The 21295-nt window shown below is 47.6% G+C and overlaps 1 protein-coding gene across 2 annotated transcripts in view; it reads right to left on the bottom strand.

The window, feature by feature from the left end:
• Window positions 1-4032: 4032 nt before the first annotated feature.
• Window positions 4033-21295, bottom strand: part of CCND3 (cyclin D3) — an 82848-nt gene continuing 65585 nt past the window's right edge. For both annotated transcript variants that reach the window (XM_081195892.1, XM_081195893.1), the window contains exons 3-5: window positions 14354-14513; window positions 13400-13542; window positions 4033-5991 (exon numbers count right to left, since the gene is read on the bottom strand). In XM_081195892.1, coding sequence (XP_081052018.1) covers window positions 5821-5991; window positions 13400-13542; window positions 14354-14513 — 474 coding nt within the window. In that variant the 3' untranslated portion in view covers window positions 4033-5820. The remainder of the gene's footprint in view (window positions 5992-13399; window positions 13543-14353; window positions 14514-21295) is intronic.

The raw sequence follows: 21295 nt of genomic DNA, 5'->3' as shown, positions 1-21295 counted from the left end.
CCTTTTTTCAGAAAAGTTATTAATTAAATTTGTATATTGTCCTTCATCCAAAGAGCACAGGCCAGTTCACAACAGAAAATACACAATGAGAACACAAAATACATAATAAAACAAAAGCAGGCCAATAATCCTGCTCTCACAAACACATTTAAAAGGTCATGGAATGCTAATCAGACAAAGGCCTGTTTATAGAGAAAGGTTTTGATCTGGCACCTAAAAATATGTAATGAAGACAGCAGATGAACCTCCATGGGGACAGCATTCCACAAATGGGGAGCCACCACAGAAAAGGCCTGTTTTTGTACTGCCACCTTCTGAACCTTTCATGGAGGGGAAACATGAAGGGCCTCAGATGATGATCCCAAGAGTCCCAGGTTGGTTCATGTGGGGAGAGGCAGTCCTTGAGGTATTGCAATCCTGAGCTTCTTTTAAGGCGCTATATGTCGGGACGTGGGTGGCACTGTGGGTAAAACCTCAGCGCCTAGGGCTTGCCGATCGCATGGTCGGCGGTTCGAATCCCCGCGGCGGGGTGAGCTCCCATCTTTCGGTCCCAGCTCCTGCCCACCTAGCAGTTCGAAAGCACCCCTAAGTGCAAGTAGATAAATAGGTACCGCTCCGGCGGGAAGATAAATGGCGTTTCCATGTGCTGCGCTGGCTCGACAGAGCAGCTTTGTCACGCTGGCCACGTGACCCGGAAGTGTCTCCGGACAGCGCTGCCCCCCGGCCTCTTAAGTGAGATGGGCTCACAACCCTAGAGTCGGACACGATTGGCCCGTACGGGCAGGGGTACCTTTACCTTTACCTATGTCAAAACCAGCACTTTGAATTGGGCCCAGAAATTAATTGGCAGCCAGTGGTCTGGCCAGGATTGGTGTAATATGCTCAATACACATATTGCTGTGATAGAACATATGTGTAAAGAGCCCTGGATGTTCCAGTATAGAATACATATAGAGCATACATGGCTCTTCAACCACATCTCCAGGTGCAAGGGGTTTGCATGTTGCATTTTTGCCTGTTCAAGGTGAAGGATCTCCACTGGAGGCTTGCGGCTCAAAGCTCTTGCCTATTCCTTCCTCTGTGGGAGGAGAGAAGTGCCTCTTCAAAAGATGTTTTCTTCCTGCACTATTAAATGCAATTGCTTCCCAGTTAACCAAGGGCACCTTGTTAAGTGATCAAAAGCTTCTTAAATGCACCAACCACATTTGGTGACTAAAGATTGTGGCTCTAGTCTTTTACAACTTGTGTGTGCCCACCCCACCCACCACTTTCCGGTAAATTGGACCATATTTCAAGTTGCAGCAATATTTAGGTTTTCGTGCTGCTGAATTCGAGGCGTCCCCTGAGAACTAGAAACAGCTGTGAACAATCACTTGTGGTGCTTTAACAAGCCTGTTCCCATAATGGCTTCTTTCCACGGAATATTTTCCCTGGCTTCCCTCTATTAGCAGCATGGGAACGGCAATCTTTTCCCAGCTTGATAGCTAGGCAGTGGGGGAAAGTGGGCACAGCTCTCTGGGGACTTGCCAGGACACTGGGGGAGTGAATGAAGGCTCTCTGCTGCCCTCTGGCTGCCCATCCTTGCTCTAGATCAGTGTTTCCCAACCGGTGTTCCGCGGCACACTAGTGTGCCGCGGAACGTTGCCTTGTGTTCCGTGGGAGGGAGGCGGGCGAGTCGGGCGGCGAGAGGCGGGGCGGCGGCGGCGAGCACACACGGGGTGGCGAGCTCCCTCCCTCCCACATCCCATCGCCGCTCGCTTCGGCCGGCCTACTGGAGGAAGGCGTGAAAACCTCGCGCATGCGCAGGCCTTCCGCCTGCGACAGCCCAGTAGGCCGGCCGAAGCAAGCGGCGATGGGATGTGGGAGCTCGCTCGCTCGCCGCCCCGCATGTGCTCACCGCCGACTCGCCCACCTCCCACGGCACACCAGCCTACCTCCGTGGGAGGGAGGCGGGCGAGTCGGGCGGCGAGAGGCGGGGCGGCGGCGGCGAGGAGAGGCCGCCCAGCGCGGGGCTCTCGTCGTCTGCCTGCCTGGCTGCCTGCGAGCTCAGCGGGCAGCGCTTCCGTCCACAGCGCCCGCCTCGCGGCTCTCATTCCCTGCCCCTGCCAAAGCTCACCCAGCCAAGCCGCGCTCTCCTTCCTGCCTCGCTTTGCTGCCTCCTCCCCCCCCCACCCCCAAAGCTTGGAGGTTCCCCGGCAGGAAGGAGGGAACTTAATCCTCTCCAAGGGCTGCGGAAAACAGACATGCAAATGGGGGCTTGCCAGCTCTTCAAGCGCCGCCGGCTTTCTTCGGGAATTACCGCCCGCCGAGCCCGGTAACGCTGACAGGCCGAGCCGCGGGGCTTGGCAGCGCAGGCAGCAGAGTGTGGGAAAGGGCGGCCGCCACGCGCCGGGCAAGGCGAGACTCGACGGGGAGGACACCGGCAGCAGCGCCCCCCCCAGAAACCCGCTCCGGGCAGGTAATTCACAGAGAGTGGACAGAAGGAAGCCTTAAAGGGCTTCAGCCTCCCAGAGTGGCGGGGAATAATAATAATAATAATAATAATAATAATAATAATAATAATAATAATAATAATAATAAATTGACAGGTGGTGTTTTTCTAGGTGAGGGGGTGGGGACTGTAATAACAAAAAAATCAGCTGTATATCAACCGCTGTTTTGCAATGAGGAATTGCAAATAAGGAAGATCAAAAGGAGAATGTTTTTTGGGGGGGGACTCTCTTCCTCTTCCTCCTCCTCTCGTTCTTGCTCCTCTTCCTGGCAAAAGGGCTGCTGAGACCCCTTCTCTCTTGGGTGCCGGTGGGTGCTGTGACGTTGACGCTGCTGTGGCAAGTGCCTTTACTTAGCAGAGTGCATTCCTCTTTACACAGGAGGGGAGGGGAAAAAATTGAAACTTACACTTTCGTGCGTCCCTCCCGGCGCGACGCTGCGCGCTGACGTCACGGGGCTGTAATGGTGGTGTGCCTCGAGATTTTTTTCATCAAACAAGTGTGCCTTTGCCCAAAAAAGCTTGGGAAACACTGCTCTAGATGCTCGGGGTCTTGCTGCAACCACGTTTCTGACCTTGGTTAACAAGGAGAGGATATCCAAGGGCAACCCTCTCCTATTGGTAAGGCACCAGCAATGCTGGCCTCCTGTGCTTTGCAGCCCTAGGGCCGCATTAAATGTCTGAGCGTTGATGCCCATGTTCACAAAGCAGACGCGCTCAGTGCTGTTCCAGCAGCAGCTGGGTAGAGAAGAGTAATTGGTTTTGAACAGCTTTTAGCTCCAGGGGAGATTTGGTTGAGTGGCTCCTCTGTGCAGTAAGTTTGTTTGCGCTGGGAAGGTGTCCCCTAGGACAGCCTCTTGCCCGAGCGCAGATTACAGAACAATTTGCACGTCTCCCATCTATCTACTTGGCATCACTTAGCCGAAGCGGTCACAGGCGAAAGCTGTTAACTCCATGCAGAGCTGGTAAATGAGCCTGCTGAAGCCGCCTAGTGCTGGTACGGCTGGAGATCTCCCATGCCTAGTGCCTAAGACAAACCTGCAAGGATGGGTCTCGGACTGGAGAAAGATGTCAACTAAGGAGAAAGCTCTTCTGTATGCCAGGGCAGCGAGTGGCTTGGGGTAGAGCAGAAGGATGGCCCGCAAGCTGCATCAGTGTCTTGGGTCACTTCCTTTGTATTGCTTGTAGGAAGCAGCAGCTGTGTGGCTGTCCTTGGAAAAATCATGAAGTAAATAGGGTAGAAGGGGGAAAGACTCATGAAGAGAGACAGGCATAACACAAAGAGGTCTTACAAGAATACTGGTTGCTATCTAGAACAGCTAGCCAAAGTTGCTACAGCCAAGAGGCCTCCCGTGTTTTGAAATCAGCTTGTCAGAATCAAATTGTTAAAAGTGGATTACGTTAGCAAGGCAGAAATCAAGAAAGTGTTCTTGTCTTTTATTCTCAACAGGCCGATTTCTTAGAGGAACAAGTCAAGCAAGCTGTATTTTAGATGCATTTGGTTCTTTTCAGTCTTATTTCACCCGGGAAAGACGGCAAGAGAATGCCAATTTTAAAAAATGCTTTATTGCAGTATGGTAAAATATCAGTAAGGTATAATTTCCTTAACAGGAGGGTTTCGAGTGACAGTGACTATCATATTGACAAACTTTATTCAAAGCTCTAATATATAGTTGGGTGGATGTATCTATAAAATACATTCCTCTCGTCTTCAAACTTGTTCCAATAGACTTACTTATCAGAAATGCTGATAGCACATTAATTTTGACTAATCGGCGTAAGCACAATGAGGGAAAAGGAAAGGCAAAAACATAGTAAGAGAGAGGCTTTTTCCTGTTGGCCAAGGTGACGGGTCTCCAGTGGTGTTTTAGGTAGCATCAGTTCATGTTTCTTTTTCCAGCTGGAGGGTTGAATAATGAAATGCCACTAGAATTCAAAAGACAAAGTTTGCTCCCATTGCTACAGTTCCCCCACACCAAAGGTTTCTAAAGTCTCTCATAAAAGCAGCATTTAGGAAAAACACATACACACCTTTTTCCTGAACAAAACACACAAGAACAATACAACTCTCTAGTCCAGTGCAGTCGCAGCTCATTATATTGTAAACTCTTTAGGGGAAAGAGATCACTCTTGACCCCCTTTTTATTTGCTCAGAATAGATTTGTATAGCTGGACTTCCTTCTCCTCCATCACCCATCCCTTGCATGTAGCTCTCCTGCCCTTTTTTGTTTCTTTTTTGGCAGTGAAGACAGGAGGGATTTGTACATACAAGTATAGCAGCACTTGTTGGGTGTACTCTGATCGGGAATGACCTTGACTCTATCAAAGTAAGCAGCCCAGAGAGGTATGAAGGAGGACGAGGAAGGACATTAAGGCACTCTGTTATATGGCAAAAGGGATGAATCAGGACAACATACCCTACTGAGCTTCTGATCGTGCTTTGTGGCTTTGTAAGGTTTGATCCTCACAATAAATAAAGTAACTCCGGTCTCACAGGAGTAAGAGAAGGCAACTGGTGCAGCAAGTAGAAATTTTCCCCTTGGGTTTCTAGTGAAGAGGGGATTCTCCCCAACCCCCAATATTTTATATGGAAAGCAGCACTTTACAAGCACCTACAAAAAGTGAGCCAAAACCCACTTACTTCTCCTGAACGGGCTAAAAGACTCTGGAGGGTTAATGGATTGTGATACTATTAATAATCAAAGGAGAACTAAGACGTCCTTGGGACTGGTCAAGAGATTCCAGTGCTGGACTTTAAATATAGCCTGGTCTCTCTCAACCAGGTGCCCACACATGGCTGGGTGAGCAGAGCGGCTTCAGCCAAGGCTGTCTCAGGTGCATGTTTCAACTTCTTCATGTTAAGGTGAAGGTGGTCTATATAACAAAAGTGCGTTTTCTCTCTTGACACACATGCAACAGGCATGCAGCAAAGATTGGGACAAAACAGCAGTGATCAGCAGCGCGTCCTCCAACGAAGCAAACCCAAACTGAAGAACTTTTGAACTGACGCTAAGCTCACCTATCCTTCCCGAGTTCAAGCGTGGCTCAAAACACCACAGGAAGGTCCCCTGATCCTAGGAAAAACCAGGCTAGCAAGGCAGAAACAGTCCAACTGCAAGGGGCCTTTTCCCTTTTGGAGTCCCTCCCACGCCATTCCTCCAAGACCCAAATCCCACACGGTCTCATTACAAAGGTTATGCTCATGGGGTCATTTCCTCCCACTCCCCTTATTCTTCAGTGATCACATGGCACAGGCAGAATGTTCCGGGAGGCTTCTTTTCCTGCGTTAAGTTCTACTTGCTGGGAGCTGGGTGATTGGAGGGAGGGGCTGGTCACAGGTTGATGTCTGTGACATCCGTAGGTGTGCTGGTCAGGCTGACATCCTGGCTGTCAGGGTAAACGGCATCCTTGGAGGGGCTGTACTCTTGCCGAGGCTGTGAGGTCTGTTTCAGGTTCTCTGCTAAGGCCGCCTCAATCTGCTCCTGACAAGCTTTCAGGCAGTCCTGAGGAAAAAGAGAGAAGAAGGGGGTGCTCTTCATTTCCACTTAAATTTTCACTGCAGCAATAACAGAGCTCCTCCAAACATCTATGCTTTGGTTGGTCTGGACGATAGGCTTTCCTGCTCCAGTGAAGGAGCACATTCACAGTGAATTTCTTCTTCAATATCATGCAAAGGGGTTTGCGGGGCAACTAGCATCCTAGTAGAGTTCTGATTATTCTATTATTCTTAGATATGTATGAACAGGAAGGTCTTATGAAGTAGGGTTAGAAATACCTTATCCTTGTTCTGTATCCTAAGCCTGAGACCAGGCTCAAGCATTCTATATAGGTGACCAGTAGCTGACAACAGAGACTTTGCCTCTACTTAAAAAAAATTAAGTGTTTCAAATATGAATTCCAGCAATTACCGTACAGTTGTGCCGCCACACATCTAGCAAATATTGAGTCTGAATGCGGCTTCTGTGAGTCTTGGAACCTTTTGAAAATACTCATTAAAAAATTCAATGGCAATAGTCTCAGTCTGCAGTTCTCAAGACTACAATGCCCGTTAGATCAGACCAAAGGCTCATCTAGACCTCTCACAGTAGCCAACATGGTGCTTTTGGGAAACCTGCAAGCAGGACAGGAGAGCAACACCATAGCTGGTACTCTGAGACATGCCACCTCTGAGAATGGAGGCGGTACAAAGTCACCCAAGCTGCTAGCCATTTCTATATCCTGTAGGGGCGAATTTCACAGTTTATGTGTGAAGAAATACTTTCCTTTGTCTGCCCTGAACCTTCCCGTGTTCAGCTTCATTGAATGACCTCTAGTTCTGGTATTATGAAAGGAGGGGGGAGACTTCTCTGTTTCGTTTCTCCACATACTGCAAAATTTAATACGCCTCTACCCTGCTCCTCCTTACTTGCCTTTGTTCTTAAACATAAAAGACCTCAAATGTTGTAATTCTTCCTCACTAGCGAGTTGCCCTTTTCTGAACATTCTCCAGCTCTATGATACCCTTTTTGAGATTTGGCCACCAGAACTAAACACTGTAGTCCAAGTGCGGTGACAACATGCATTTGTGTAATACTTTTATGATCTTGGTAGTTTGATTGTTAGTCCCTTTTTCTAGTACTCCCTAATACAGATTTTGCCCTTTTTAGAGCTGCTGTACACTGGGTCAACATTTTATTCAACCTATCTAACACACCAAAATCTCGTTCCTGGTCAGTCACCAACACTTTACACCTTACAAACTTTTATGTGAAGTCAGAATTTGCCCTAGTCCTTATCATTGTTTTTTTCTGCTCAGGGCTTGCAAAGCTGTGTTAATCAGCTGATTGCTGGCACTTGGGAAGTCCTGTGCACCAGCCAGATCCAATTCCCCAACTCTATCCTAGAGAGTGATTTAATTTAGTGTGTTTATTTTACTTATATGTATTATGCAAAGCTAAAAACTTCAAAAGTGCCAAGCTTGTCTCTTACTTATTTGCAACTGGCACCCATCCTTGTTACTAAGGAATTTAGAAAATGGAAACACTTCCACGGACAAGTAAGGCATTGCAAAAAATTCCCCTCCCCAAACCACTGATTGCTATATTAAGTACCTGAAAGATGTAGGGTTTCAACCCTAGCTACTCCACACATGGAGTATGTTCAGCCCCACCCCCAATTCACCCACTCCAATGGTGCAAAGCTTCCATTATAATCTATAAGCCTGTCTTAGAATATAAGCCCATGAACTTTTTAGAACAGTGGTTCTCAATTGGTTGGTCTGTGGAACGTACTTGTCAATTGTCCGGGATATCCCGTTTTGGGGGGCAGTGCTCTCATGTAGGTCAGAAGACATGTGTTCTGTCCCGCACCGCCGCACATAAACAAAAACTACCACAGAGATATCAAAATTTTCAAAGGTAGGGAGTCCATGGCATGGCTTTTGAAAAATGGGGTCTGCACTACTTAGCTAATTGGGAACCACTGTTCTAGAACTTTCTTTGAAGGCTAATTGCTTTTACGTCATAGCACTAGAAAGTGTTCAGCAGTACACTGAAGCCCACCCCACTAGCCTGCATGGGACTGAAAATGCTACTGCCAAGGCAACTGCATTAATGCAAGGGGAAATCTTGACCTTACGCTTGGGAGGAGCCGCATACAGCAACGCTTTGAGATGAGGAAACCCCTCTCGTTTTGCAATGAGTCACGGTGGTGAGCCCCAATGAACCCCATCGCTGCTGCACCTCCTCCTCTAAAGGCCAGGGTTCCCGCTCTTGCCCCAGCTTACAAGAAAACTGACATTTTGCACTGCAGAGCGCTGGGGTTCTCACTGGATCCCCAGCCGGCTCCCCGAGGCTGGGTCCATTTGCAGGATCCTGCCACATACATAATCTTACAAAGAATCCACGTTTAGTTCTTAGAAATTGACAGAGGATGTGGCAAGTAAAAATAGCAACACCCAACACTCCTTCCCCAAGACAGTTCCAGTAACTGTGGCCTCTAAAACCTCCACCCAACAGAAGCCAGGGCTCAGCAAAGGCCATTCTAAATTTATTGGCCAGTTTGTGGGTGCAAGGGAAGGAACGGGAAGCAACGCTGTGAAAGGAGGAGGATTGATTAAAGGAATTCAGAAGCACGTGTATGGGTTTATGCATGGGAACCAAAAGCTGCTTTTTTGTGAATTGAATCTTGCAAGTCTGTTTTGCAGAGGGGATTCCAGCACTGTTCAGAAACCGAGGGACTATTAAGAGTGTTAGAACGCATGTGTTGCATGAAGAAAACCCCAAGTTGAATTTCCAGTTTCTTCAGGGCGGTCTTGTACCCTGGAGAGGTGCTACTGCTCAGTGGAGAACAAGGCAGCTAATATCTTTGGCACTCCAGATAATGCTGAAATACAATCCCTAACAACTGGCCATGTGAAAGAGTTGAAAGCCAGAAACATCTGGAGGGCCATTGGGTTAGCACTGATGAACCAATGGAAGGCACCCTTCTAAAAAACTTTTGACCTTGCAATGTGGCTATGGTGAACCAGTGCTGTATGTCTACAGGAACAGCGTGGCTTACTGCCAGCCATAAAGATTCCAACTGACCCTTCAAAGCCTGTTTCTGAGCTTCTGGAAGTGTCCAGTGAGTTGCAGGCAAGAGAGATGCCAGCACAAGACATGGGGCAACTCAGGGATGGAGGGTGGGCAGTAACACGCTGGCTAATGTGATGTAACACCAATGACAAAGCAATTCGCATCTAAATGTGTTTATCCTCAGCTAACCCTGACAAGCAATTAATTAAATGGATGAAACTGACATATTGATAGGAAAGAATGCAGGTGTGGAAAAGATATAGGAGGTATAAGGTAAGTTCAGATCACACAAATACTATTCTACATCCTTTTCTTTTGTCTCACCCTCAGTCTCACACTTAACTTTCTTTGACAGTGAGGACTAGAAACATGAGAACAAAAACTCAAGTCTCAGGATTTTAAAAGTTGTGCCAGGTGATGTGGCTTGCAACAGACAGATACCCAAAACAGGAAGATTGAATAACTACAGACAGCATATCGCAGTATGTACAAAGTCCCAGACTAGCAGCCTAAACTCATGTTCTGAAGTAGATACAGAGCATGTTCTCCTGACTCCAAGTAAAAATTAAGCAAAACTGGAATGCAGCAGAAATCAAAGGTTGATTACGACTGAAGATGTTATCTAGCCTTTGAGGATGCATGTTTACTACAGAAGATGAACTGGCAGAGAAAAAAATAGGTACTATCTGGGTCACTGGAACCTGCACAGTAACCAACAGCTCAAGAGGTAACCAAAAAACCCAAACCATGAACCCTTTGACTGATATTAACCAAACAAGTGAGAACAGAGCCACAGTTTGAAGCCCCTACCCACTGAACCTTCAGCAAAAGCCTGTTAGGCGTGGCAGATGAGATGGCAGGGGACGCCACAAAGAGACATCTTCACCCCAAGCTTGTCTTCTAATTAACTTCAAAACGACACAGAGCAGAAGAGCAGCCAAAAGGAACTGGGCAAGGGAAAGACCCTCCCAGCCAGCAAGATAAGCTCAGCGTTGCAACGTAGGCTAGGCCCGAGCTTCTTTGTGGCACCAAGCCTTGGCTACTTTTAGTGCTCCTAATCTGCTCTTTATGGGTCACTTTCGTAATCCTCTCCCCACCTCCCACCTGTTCTCTGCTGTCTTCGATCAACTGTGCTCACAGGACCAGCATTCAAACTCCGCCTCCTTCACAGCAGCAGCTTGCAAGCAGCTGGCTGCGGGCAATTCAGAGACTAGGGCAAGAGGCCAAAGAAAACCCAGCAATAGATAGGTTTCTGCTCCACGACTGTCAAGCAGCGATGGCTGGATCTGTGGGAGAGGTCCAATCCCAGAGCCTTCGCTCCGCCTTTCAGCTTTCGCCAGGTAGCGGGAGACATGAAAAGCCTAGCTTCCCCCTCCTCTCTGATGCCCCTCTGGCACCCAGGAGGGGCCCTGGAATTCTGCTTGAAATGAACTTCTTTGGACTCCATGCTTGCCCCTGACAGGAATCTGACACCGCGCCACATGAACAGATGCTAAGCTGGTTCTCTCCCTTCCCCATCGGCCAGCCCAATCCCTAACACCTGTCCGTTGAGGTGTTTTTCAAAGGCCTCCTGTGTACCCGGGACAAAGAGGAGCAACTGATCTGGGACCGCATGCAAGCCATCGGTGGGAGAGCCACCTGCATCATGTAGCCATCACCCATTCAGCAGCGGGCCAGGAGCTGGCACGGCACATTTGGGAAACGTGGTTGGGCTTTAGAGAAACAGCCAAATTCATGTCAACCCCCACCGGCCAGGGAAGAGACACAGCCACTTGCTGCGCTGGCTCTGGACCAAGAAGCGAACGCTAGCTTGGGAATCAGGAGGGAAGCGAAGGATAGAGAGGAAAGCCTGCCAACCATGCAGTCTTTGCATTGAGTAGGCGAAGAAAGCCAACGGTGTCTTCCGTTTCTGGAGGATGCAAGCCCTTCCGCATCAGACAGGAGTTTAAGAAAGAATGGGCTCTTCTCAATGGATACCCGGACATGATGAAATAAGCTGTTCCGTGCAGAATCTCGTGCCAAATTAAGTAATTAGTCTCCAAGCTGCTGAAAAAAGGTCCATTGTCCTTGACGTCACAAGCTGGGATGGCTGCTCTTACAGCAGAGGTGGGGTGGGGAAGAAATGCAGCCCTCCAGACCTCTCTGCCAGGTCCTTTGGAGCCTCCTCAGGCCGCGCCCCTAGCTGGGCCTGCTTTGTATCCTGAGCATTTGCAGGAATGCATCCTCCAATAATGGCTCCTGCTTGTCTGGATGGAGGATAAAGAGGGCTACAAACGTTTGTAGAATATAGCTGCAGTACAAAAGTGAAATTTACATTTGGTTCCCCACCCATTTTGCCTCTGGCCAGGGCCAGAGCTTGTATGTGGTCCCTGAAAGGATGTCCATAAAGGGAACACAGCCCTCCGGCTGAAAAACTTTCCCTACTCTGTCTAATGGGATAACACGGGTTATGGAACTGCCCTCATGGCACATCTGGGCTGCCCAGATTTCTCCTTCCACTGCAGCTTTTCACACTGTATCCATCCAAGGGGGACCAACGCAGAAAGGAGAGGCTGCAGAACTCCAGAAGGACACCTTGCACAATATTTCTGGGCAGCATGAACAGGACGATAACCAAACCACAAGAACTGTCCATGTCCAAAGGATCATTTCAAAGGATGGTGGTGCAATGCAGATACTTATGACTCTACCCTCTCTGCACAATATGATGGCGCTATCAGCAGACCCACAGGGTAAGAGAAACAAAGGGGACCCAGGCTGGAAATGTCACACTACATGGTACAATAGGGGCTTGTCAGACATCTCTCCCCCCCCCCCCCGCTTCCATGCACTAAGTGAGTGAATGTGTGAAAGGAGGACTGCATCTGCTAGCCCTGTTCCCACTGACCATGCCCTTCTGGGGCCTGCATGTAATAATAAGAGCCCTCCACATGTACAGCTGTGAATTCCTGTGGAAAAGAAATAGCCTATCTGCTAAAACCAATTTTGCTGACATATATTTTAATTTGTTTTAGTGTAACTTTAATTACTCGGGACGCGGGTGGCGCTGTGGGTAAAACCTCAGTGCCTAGGACTTGCCGATCGTATGGTCGGCGGTTCGAATCCCCGCGGCGGGGTGAGCTCCCGTTGCTCCATCCCAGCTCCTGCCCACCTAGCAGTTCGAAAGCATGTCAAAGTGCAAGTAGATAAATAGGGACCGCTTTATAGCGGGAAGGTAAACGGCGTTTCCATGTGCTGCGCTGGTGCAGGCTCGCCAGCTGCAGCTTCGTCACGCTGGCCACGTGACCCGGAAGTGTCTTTGGACGGCGCCGGCTCACGGCCTCTAGAGCGAGATGAGCACGCAACCCCAGAGTCGGACACGACTGGCCCGTACGGGCAGGGGTACCTTTACCTTTACTTAACTTTAATTATGGTTCGAAATACTTAAATACCTGTTTTAACATTGTATTTAAACAACAATTTCCACGTTTTTGTTTTTGGTAAACCGCCAGGGGGTTCTACTTACAATCAAATGGATTATAAATTTTGCTAATAAAACACCCTTCTCAGATGAAATGAATGATTTTTATATGGCAAGGGGCCCTGGGGGCTGGTTAAAGATACAGTTCGAAGACACACTTACTGCAGAGCAAGGCCAATGAACTCAGAAGGGCCAACTTCTGCAGAGGATTACACTAAGTCACTGGCATGGAATATGTTAAGGAAATATGCCCCCAAATTGCCTTACCTTGACACAGACCCTCTTGCTTGATCTTGCGTACAGTATGTCTGTCCCATTCCCCGTTTATTTCTCTCTGATATAATGGGCCCTTCCTGCCTCACAGGTGTGCACTTCGGTTATAAAATAAGACAGCAACTTTCGGTCCTGAAGCCTTTCTTCCCAAAAGAGCAGCTACTCACCAAGATGAATGGAGCAGAGGTTCTCTCCAAACATACATCTCCTCATGTGCTTTGTACACTTAAAAAAAGAGGTAGCTGCAGCTCAGGCACTTCCTGGACTTAATGCTACTACTTTTACAATGTATTCATTGTGGTGATATGCTTTATTGCTGCCTTATTAGCTGCCTTGGACATCTAATTAACATAAAGGTTGGATTGAAATAATCGTCATCATAATACTGCATGGCTGTCGTGTGCCTCTAAAACAAAGAGGTCGGCAGGTAGAAGATGAGGCACATTCAGTCCATGCAATAGTTTCTGCAGAGAGATGCCAAATGCCACTCCATAAGTAAAAGCAAGATCTCTGGGCTTGGGCAGATGAAGCCAGAGTAAGCTTGCCTTGAGTCAAACAGCAAAACGCAAGCCAGACCCAACTCCCCAGAACCAGAGCCCTGTTCCCCACTGAGCACATACTCACCACCTCTGTGCCAGTAATGCTAGCAAGCAGTTCCGTAAGCTCCTCGCCAGAAAAATCATCGGATGAGGTAGAGAGGCCATGGACTGCCGCTCCAATGCTTCCAGTAGCAATCATGGATGGGGGATACATAGCAAATGTGTAATCTACAAATTCAAGGAGAAAAAAGAGAGGGTGTCAGGAGAAAGGATGACTCGAATTCTTTGCTCACTACAGCTTCCAATAGGCCTTTCCTGTTGTCCCCAAGAGGTCCTAGGACTTCCCACCATCCAGCTACAGTATCTTAAAAAAAACACGCAATCCATTAGCTTACAGAAATAGTTTGCCAATAGAATATTATGAGCAGGTTTTCCAGGAGTGGCCTGGCCTATGCACAGGAGGAACACTGAAGTCCTCTTCAGGCATTTCTCATGTGAAGGAAGAAAGTGAGTTGAGAGGAGCTCCCACCCCCACCGTGTTGAGGTGTTAACTTCAGATGGACAAATGGATTTTACCATTCTATTTGGTGGGCTTACACATTTCATTCTCATTTAAATCAAACAAAGACAGCACTCTGCAATGTTGTTGTACAAACTGTCCCAGCCCAAAAGACTATCAAGGGAGAGCCAATTACTTTAGTAGCCAAATGCTAGATGCTTCTGAGAGCAGAGTGCTGGGGTGGATGTGTCTTTAATATGCAATGTGGCTTTTTGTGACAAATTTCAACAAGGAAACCTTATAAACAATAGTTTGCCTAATATTCATCATCCTTGCCTTTCAGTCATGAGAAACCAAAGAGGTCAAGGGTTCTAGTATCAATGGAGAAAAAGCTGGGTGTCTCTGAAAAATGAGATCCAAAGATGCCACTGATAATTTGTTTAGTATAGCTAGGGATAAAAATCAAGTTCTGTTTCTTTTTGGCCTGTAATGTAACTATGCTCCACCATTCCAAGGAAGTTCACCTGTTGCAAGACATACCTGTAGCACACAATGCAATGAACGTCTGTGCATGCTTCTTCACCAAGTCCACCTTCTGCTGGGGAAGTGAGAGCCGCTGGAGAATATGATCCAAGAAGTCATTGGCTATCACTGAGACTAGGTCCCACTTTAGCTTCTCAAGGACTAAAAACTCCCAGTCCTGAATGAAAACACAATAGAGTGTTAAAACAGAATGGGCCTTTTTAACCAACTTCACACTACAAAACAACAGTGGTTCAAAAGTCACATGATGTATTTCGTAAGACATATCAACAAAAGGTTACAACAGCCAATGATTAGGGATGCAAGGGACCTGCTTTGTTGGGATAGTCCTGTGGAGATACAGTGGTACCTCGCAAGACAAATGCCTCGCAAGACGGAAAACCCGCAAGACGAAAGGGTTTTCTGTTTTGGAGGCGCTTCGCAAGACGAATTTCCCTATGGGCTTGCTTCGCAAGAAGAAAGCCCATAGGGAAATCTCCGGGGACCTCTTTTAAATGCTGGTGGTGGGGAGCAAAGCCTTTCCCCCCCTCCGGCCATCAGAAGAGGTCCAGGAAGGCCGGCGGGGGCCAAAAGGCTTTGCTTCCCACCGCCAGCATTTTAAAAGCAGTCAGGGATAGCAGGGAAGCGCTTCCCGCTATCGCGGACGGCTTTTGAAGGCAGGCGGGGGGGGGAACAAAGACTTTCGCCCCCGCCCGCCTTCCTGGACCTCTTCTGAAGGCCGGAGGGGGGGAAAGGCTTTGCTCCCCACCACCAGCATTTAAAAGAGGTCCCCGGAGATTTCCCTATGGGCTTTCTTCTTGCGAAGCAAGCCCATAGGGAAATTCGTCTTGCGAAGCGCCTCCAAAACAGAAAACCCTTTCGTCTTGCGGGTTTTCCGTCTTTGCTCCCCCCTGCCTGCCTTCCTGGGAGAGCGGAGAAAGGCAGCGCGTTTCTCCGCTGTCCCGGACGGCTTTTGAAGGCAGGCGGGGGGGGGGGCAAAGACTTTCGCCCCCCGCCCGCCTTCAGAAGAGGTCCAGGACCTCTTCTGAAGGCGGGCGGGGGGCGAAAGTCTTTGCTCCCCCCTGCCTGCCTTCCCGGGAGAGCGGAGAAAGGCAGCGTGTTTCTTCGCTGTCCCGGACGGCTTTTGAAGGCAGGCGGGGGGGGGCAAAGACTTTCGCCCCCCGCCCGCCTTCAGAAGAGGTCCAGGACCTCTTCTGAAGGCGGGCGGGGGGCAAAAGTCTTTTTCCCCCCTGCCTGCCTTCCCAGGGGCTTTTACATCGCCCCGGACAGCGGAGAAGTCCTCCGCTGTCCCGGGAGATTTTAAAATGCCGCCCGCCAGCATTTTAAGATCGCCCCGGACAGCAGAGAAGTCCTCCGCTGTCCCGGGGTTTTTTAAAATGCTGGGGGTGGGAAGAAAAGCCCTTGTCCCCCCCCCCCCAGCCTTCAGAAGAGGTCGGGGGACAGACTGTCCCCGGACCTGGTCTGAAGGCGGTTTCCATAGGAACGCATTAATTGATTTTCAATGCATTCCTATGGGAAACCGTGCATCGCAAGACGAAAAACTTGCAAGAAGAAAAAACTTGCGGAACGAATTAATTTCGTCTTGCGAGGCACCACTGTAATGTGGGATCTGCTAGCATTCATAAAGATAGGAAGATATTGAATCCCGCTGCAAGACAGAGATCAGACAGTGGCTTGATGTATTAGCGAAGAACTGCAGCTTGTACACTACTCCTTTCATAACTTCTGCTCTTGATTAACCACAGAATGCCATGTTGTCCAGACCCAGAACTATGGTTAGTTTAAACAAGCCAGCTTCAGCCACCATGGTTTGTAGCTGGCTTGTTTGAAAGTAGCTGCAGTTTGCTTGTCTGGATGACACAACAAACAGGAGTTAAGTAAGAGTGGAGGCAAACATTTCTGAACTCCCCCTGGCCACTTGGCAGGACAGGAGAATGGCCAAACATGAGGCTCACTCTGTCCCACACATGTCATACAGAACTGTAGTGAGTGTGACATGAGAATGTGGCCAATTGCTCTCTGCCCTCTTCCGTCCTTTAGTTGGAACTGCAGGCAAGTATGCCTTCTGCTATTGCTTGTGGTATATGTTGACCACTCTTCCTCTCTACTCTCCTAAGGAATGAATTTACAGGTTTAAGTAGAAAGCAGAGCTATACAACATCCAAACCCACCAATGATTTGTCATCTAAGCACAGAATACAGTCAATTAGACACATCAAAGTGGACTTGGTGCACTATCCCTGTGGAGAGCAAACTGCATTCTTGGCTAACATTCACCAGTCAAAGATGCCCACAGAAACTCCATGATGCAAGGTGTGCATGTGTTATTAATTATTATTAAGATCCAACACTTCAGAGGTTCAGGTGCTTTTGGGGTCAGCAGCAATGCCAGTTCATGGCAGCTTCCTCTTTTGCTTAAAATGGTATCTCATTTTTATCGCCTCTTTCCACTTGTAGCAATGCCAGTTCATGGCAGTTTCCAAACTGCTTTAGTTGTAGAAGAAGCAACCCTGGCAAATGGAAAGAGAACAGAGGAGCTGAAGCGCTTTGCTCAAAAGAGCAAACATCCTTTTCCTGAACTTTCCCCTGACACTTCACAGGCTCAGTTTGGGTCACTTAAAAGAAAACAACCACCAACACAGAACAGAAAGCTGAGCATGCCGGACAGCAGTGATGTTACATAACTACCACTGCAGCTCTTCAGATAGCGACAGGGGACCTGAATGCTTGCATAGCTGTGAACAGAAAGCCCCCACCCCAAACACCCACTTTACCCCAGTTTCTCCCGGAGGAGGTGCCCCCGCTCCAACACTGCAAACTGCTAAATTCCTTAAGTTTAAAAGCTATGCAAAGATCTGACACAAAAACTATTTAAGGGAGAAATTGTGGCATTCTGCATGCACGTGTCTCCCCCCCCCCCATTTGCCCAATCAGCAGATTTTGTGCCTAAAGCCCAAACTGCATTCTAAACTCAGGAAAGCTGGATCCAAACGGAGTACATTGCAGTTAGATCCTATTCGCTTCAATGGGAACAAAGTTTTAAGCCATGACTAACAAGTCGTGTTGATTTTACTGGGACCCAAGGGCAACTAATTTACTCTGGATCAATCCCAGAGCGATTCAATAGCAGTTTTGCATTTCTTCTGTATCTAAATCCCTGGAGAGGGGAAAAATACAGACCTGGACAACTTATGTGGAATTTGCACATGACCCCTTCTGAATCTTGGACAGGGCTAAACACACAACATTCTGGAATATACTTTGCGCATGCCTGCCCTTGCTTTCTCATCAAGATTTCTTTCTACATTTTTTTCCATGGAACCCTTAGTTTACTTTCAATACCACAACTTCCTCTATAGACATTTCTCAATAGGCAGCTGATGAGCTGCATCAGGCCTCTAAAGCATCTGCAACTGGCTCTCTGGTTCTTGCCCGCCTTCACCACCCATTGCTCTCTCCCACCTTTCTCCAAAAGCCTGCAGTGGCTGCCACTAGGCCAGCTCCAGCCACCATGTTTTCTTATGATGCTACAGCTGCACGATCAGCCACTTGGGAGACATGGTGACTGGGACTGGGATAGCAGCAGCTACTGTGAGCCACAGATATATGGACAGCGCTATGTCACAAGAGACACCTCTTAAATTCTTTGGGTTTAAAATCCAGATTCTGAAGATGTCCCAAAGGCACTCTGACAGTGCAATTTTACACCATGTGTTACTTTATGGAACAGATTCCCCCATCACATCAAAAACAGCATATCCACACATCAAACTACCAGAAAAAACTGCAGAAAAGGACAACTATCCCAAATGCAGTTTGCCACCCAACCTACTCAGCAAGAGATAGTGAAACAGGGAGGAAAGGAGTCCATTGTGCAAATAGGAAACTTCAGTTGAATGTGCACTGTTGCCTCTTCTGCAAGAAAGGAAAGCTAAAGGTGCTATAATCCTTGGTGAAAACTGAAACCACTTCAAGCAGTATCCTTCATAGCTTAGGGTACAGTCAGCACCCACATCCACATTACCAAGTTGAAAAAGAAGTGTGCGTACTGGGTAGCCTTAAGAAACAGAAGCTGCCTGGTTTTTGCAGGCAGATGAAAGAAGCAATAGAATCCTGAAGTAGCAGATGGACCATCAGGCTGCAGGCGGAGGGATGCCATTTTTTAAATGCTCTCCAATGTAAATATTCACCACAAATATTCTGCTCGAATATATGTGGTGCCTTTATAGATAAAAATACTAGCGTATCAGAGAGAAAGATCCTAAGTTAGCCCTCTCTTATTGTTATGCTTTGTTCCCTATTTGTGGGGAATGTTTTATATCGGGGAGCATTAAAAATGTGACATACACACATTCTTTGTAACCTGAAGTGGAACAGTTCATTCTACCACTTCATGCCCAGGGAAGTTCATAAAGAGCCAATTAATGCCCAACAGATTTCTAAAACACTGGGAAAGTTTTCTTGCTCCCCATGGTGATGCCATAGCTTATGATCTTTGGAAAGAAAGTCTCTGATATCTATGGAGCAGTCCAGAGCATCTTAGAGAGCAAAAATCCCAAGCGCTAGGCAGACCAGATGGTTATTGAATGAACTGTGAAAGCAGATCCCATCAAGCCAAAGACCTTGTGACCTGCTGACATGAAATGCTCCTCTAGCCATCTCTGCAGCTAAATGTGCACGCAGCAAATTGGCTGAATGAATGAAGTGCAAGGCAACTTAGATAATACCCGTGGACGGAAACCCAGCTTCCTTCAAGTGGATAAATTCCTTGTTGCATCATTTCCTTCTGCTAAGAATAACTTCATCATGATCTTGAATGCTGAGCTGCTGTCAAGCAGGCATCCTCCTCTTCTGCAAGAGGAAATTGACCTACTGGGAAAGTGAGGCGGCTTCCCTTCCAGGAGCGGCTGAGGAGCAGGCTTGATGCTACATCCTGATAAGGCACCAGGATGTAGCCATTGTCCAAACCTTGATGAAGACGCTTTCTCCTTCCTATCCCTGGATCACTCTCACTGCCCCGTTGTGAAAGTAGAGAAGCACGGGACATTATTAGCACACAGGAGGGAAGTAGCAGATCTCTGCGGTTGTGTAAGTGAAGCATTAACACTCTCAGTCCCAGGGGCAGATGCCACCCAAGCATTACCCAAGGGAGCCACTGACCCTCAGTCACCTGAGAGTCCCTTCCTGAAGACCAGAGAGTGTTTCAAGTGCAGGTCTGGGATCAAGGGACAAATTCCCATCGCAACCTGGTCTCCTGGTTGTTCACCCACTGGCTTCTAATAACAGAAATCTTCTATTTTGTTTCTGCACTAGGCAATGCACAGTGACTCTGGGTTCATCTTGTGTTAAAGATCCACTTCCTAGCATGTGTGATGCCTTTAAATAGAGAAACCCACCTTTTCTTCTTACTCCTGGAGACAGGCAGCTGTAGCTCACAACCAGAAATATGGCCACAATGCATACTTTTCCAGTGGGCAAAGGTGGCCAGTCTCAAAACATTGAAAGCTGTTTCTTTATATCTGATTGACATACTTTGCCTAAGAACATTGCCTAGTCTGGACTCCTAACTGAAGTAGGAGGAAGCTGAGTCAAGAGGAACCTTCTCATTCTTCTTACAACTAGTTTCTTGATCTCTAGTACACAATGAGCAGAATCTTTGTCTTAGCAGCAGTGCTTGTACTCGGCTATCTGTTGCTTCTACAACATCCCCCATCTTTACAGGCTCAAAGGAGTATTAACAGCCCGGAGTAGCTGGGGCAACCCAGCCAGATGGGTGGCATATTATTATTATTATTATTATTATTATTATTATTATTATTAACCAGTCAGATATCAAGATGAATTAGAGGCATTCATGAGTGAACAGGAACTGCTTGCATGGCCCATCCTACAAGATTAGGAGCAAAGGTACAGACAAGTATGAAATATAAATTCATAGCAGACCTAGATACCTTGTCAGAGAAACTTTTGAACACCAACGGGGCAGAACCTCCCCACCCCCATGAACATGTAGTACAGCGGTAGCCAACATGGTGCCCTCCAGATGTTCTGTACTGCAACACCCATCATCCCTGTTCATCAGCCTTCTGGCTGGGGCAAAACATCTGGAGGGCACTACATTGACTAGCCCCGGCCTATTAAAACCCAGCAATGCTTTCTGTACAAGCAAATCTGCAACCACCTAGCCTGTACCAAAAAGGAAGGCCCATGGAAGCCATGGGGATTCCCCTGTTTGCATCTGCATTAAGAAAAATCCTAACTGCTCTGACATCATATCTCTGTTCTTCTCTGCCCACACATTCTAATTTGTCAGACAAGGTCATTCACAGATCATCTCAGCCTCCTTTCAGAAAATTCCAACCAGGTGGTGATTACCAGTGTTTGCCTCTATAGGCAACCTTTCTGAAAGAACATCTGGCACACTGAGTGACATGCACTGCAGTCAAAAAGTGGCTGTATACAAAAAGCCAGATTTTAAAATATTTAAATCAGATTGCAAAAAATTAACTGCATAAGCCTAGCCCCACAATCTGTGGGTTGGGATGTAGCTGCCACTGCTGCACAAAACATGGCAGACTGAATGCTACTCTGCTAGCAGGAGCCAAGGTAGGGTCCTGAAACTGAGTGTTACAGGGGTGGGATAGGGCTGGATCCTAAGCAATTCCATTCTCATGAAAGGGGCCTGGCATGGGGCCTTCAATTGTGCCAATCTAGAGATGGTGCAGCAAAAAATGAAAGACAACCTGCCTCCTTTTGCCCTGGTCAGAAGAAGCAGAGCTTTGGATGTGGTGGCCCCCCACATTTCCAATTTAGGCTTAGGATTGTTCTGCCTGGATTTCAGTTACATTAAGTATCATCTAAAACACACACAATATAAAATGGTATCTGAATGTAATACAAACAAGCACATTAAAAGGCTACATTCATCATCTTTTAAAA

This window comes from Podarcis bocagei (genome assembly GCF_964188305.1).
Source record: "Podarcis bocagei genome assembly, chromosome: 5".
Lineage (NCBI taxonomy): Eukaryota > Metazoa > Chordata > Lepidosauria > Squamata > Lacertidae > Podarcis > Podarcis bocagei.
This window is presented reverse-complemented; position numbering and strand designations above follow the sequence as displayed.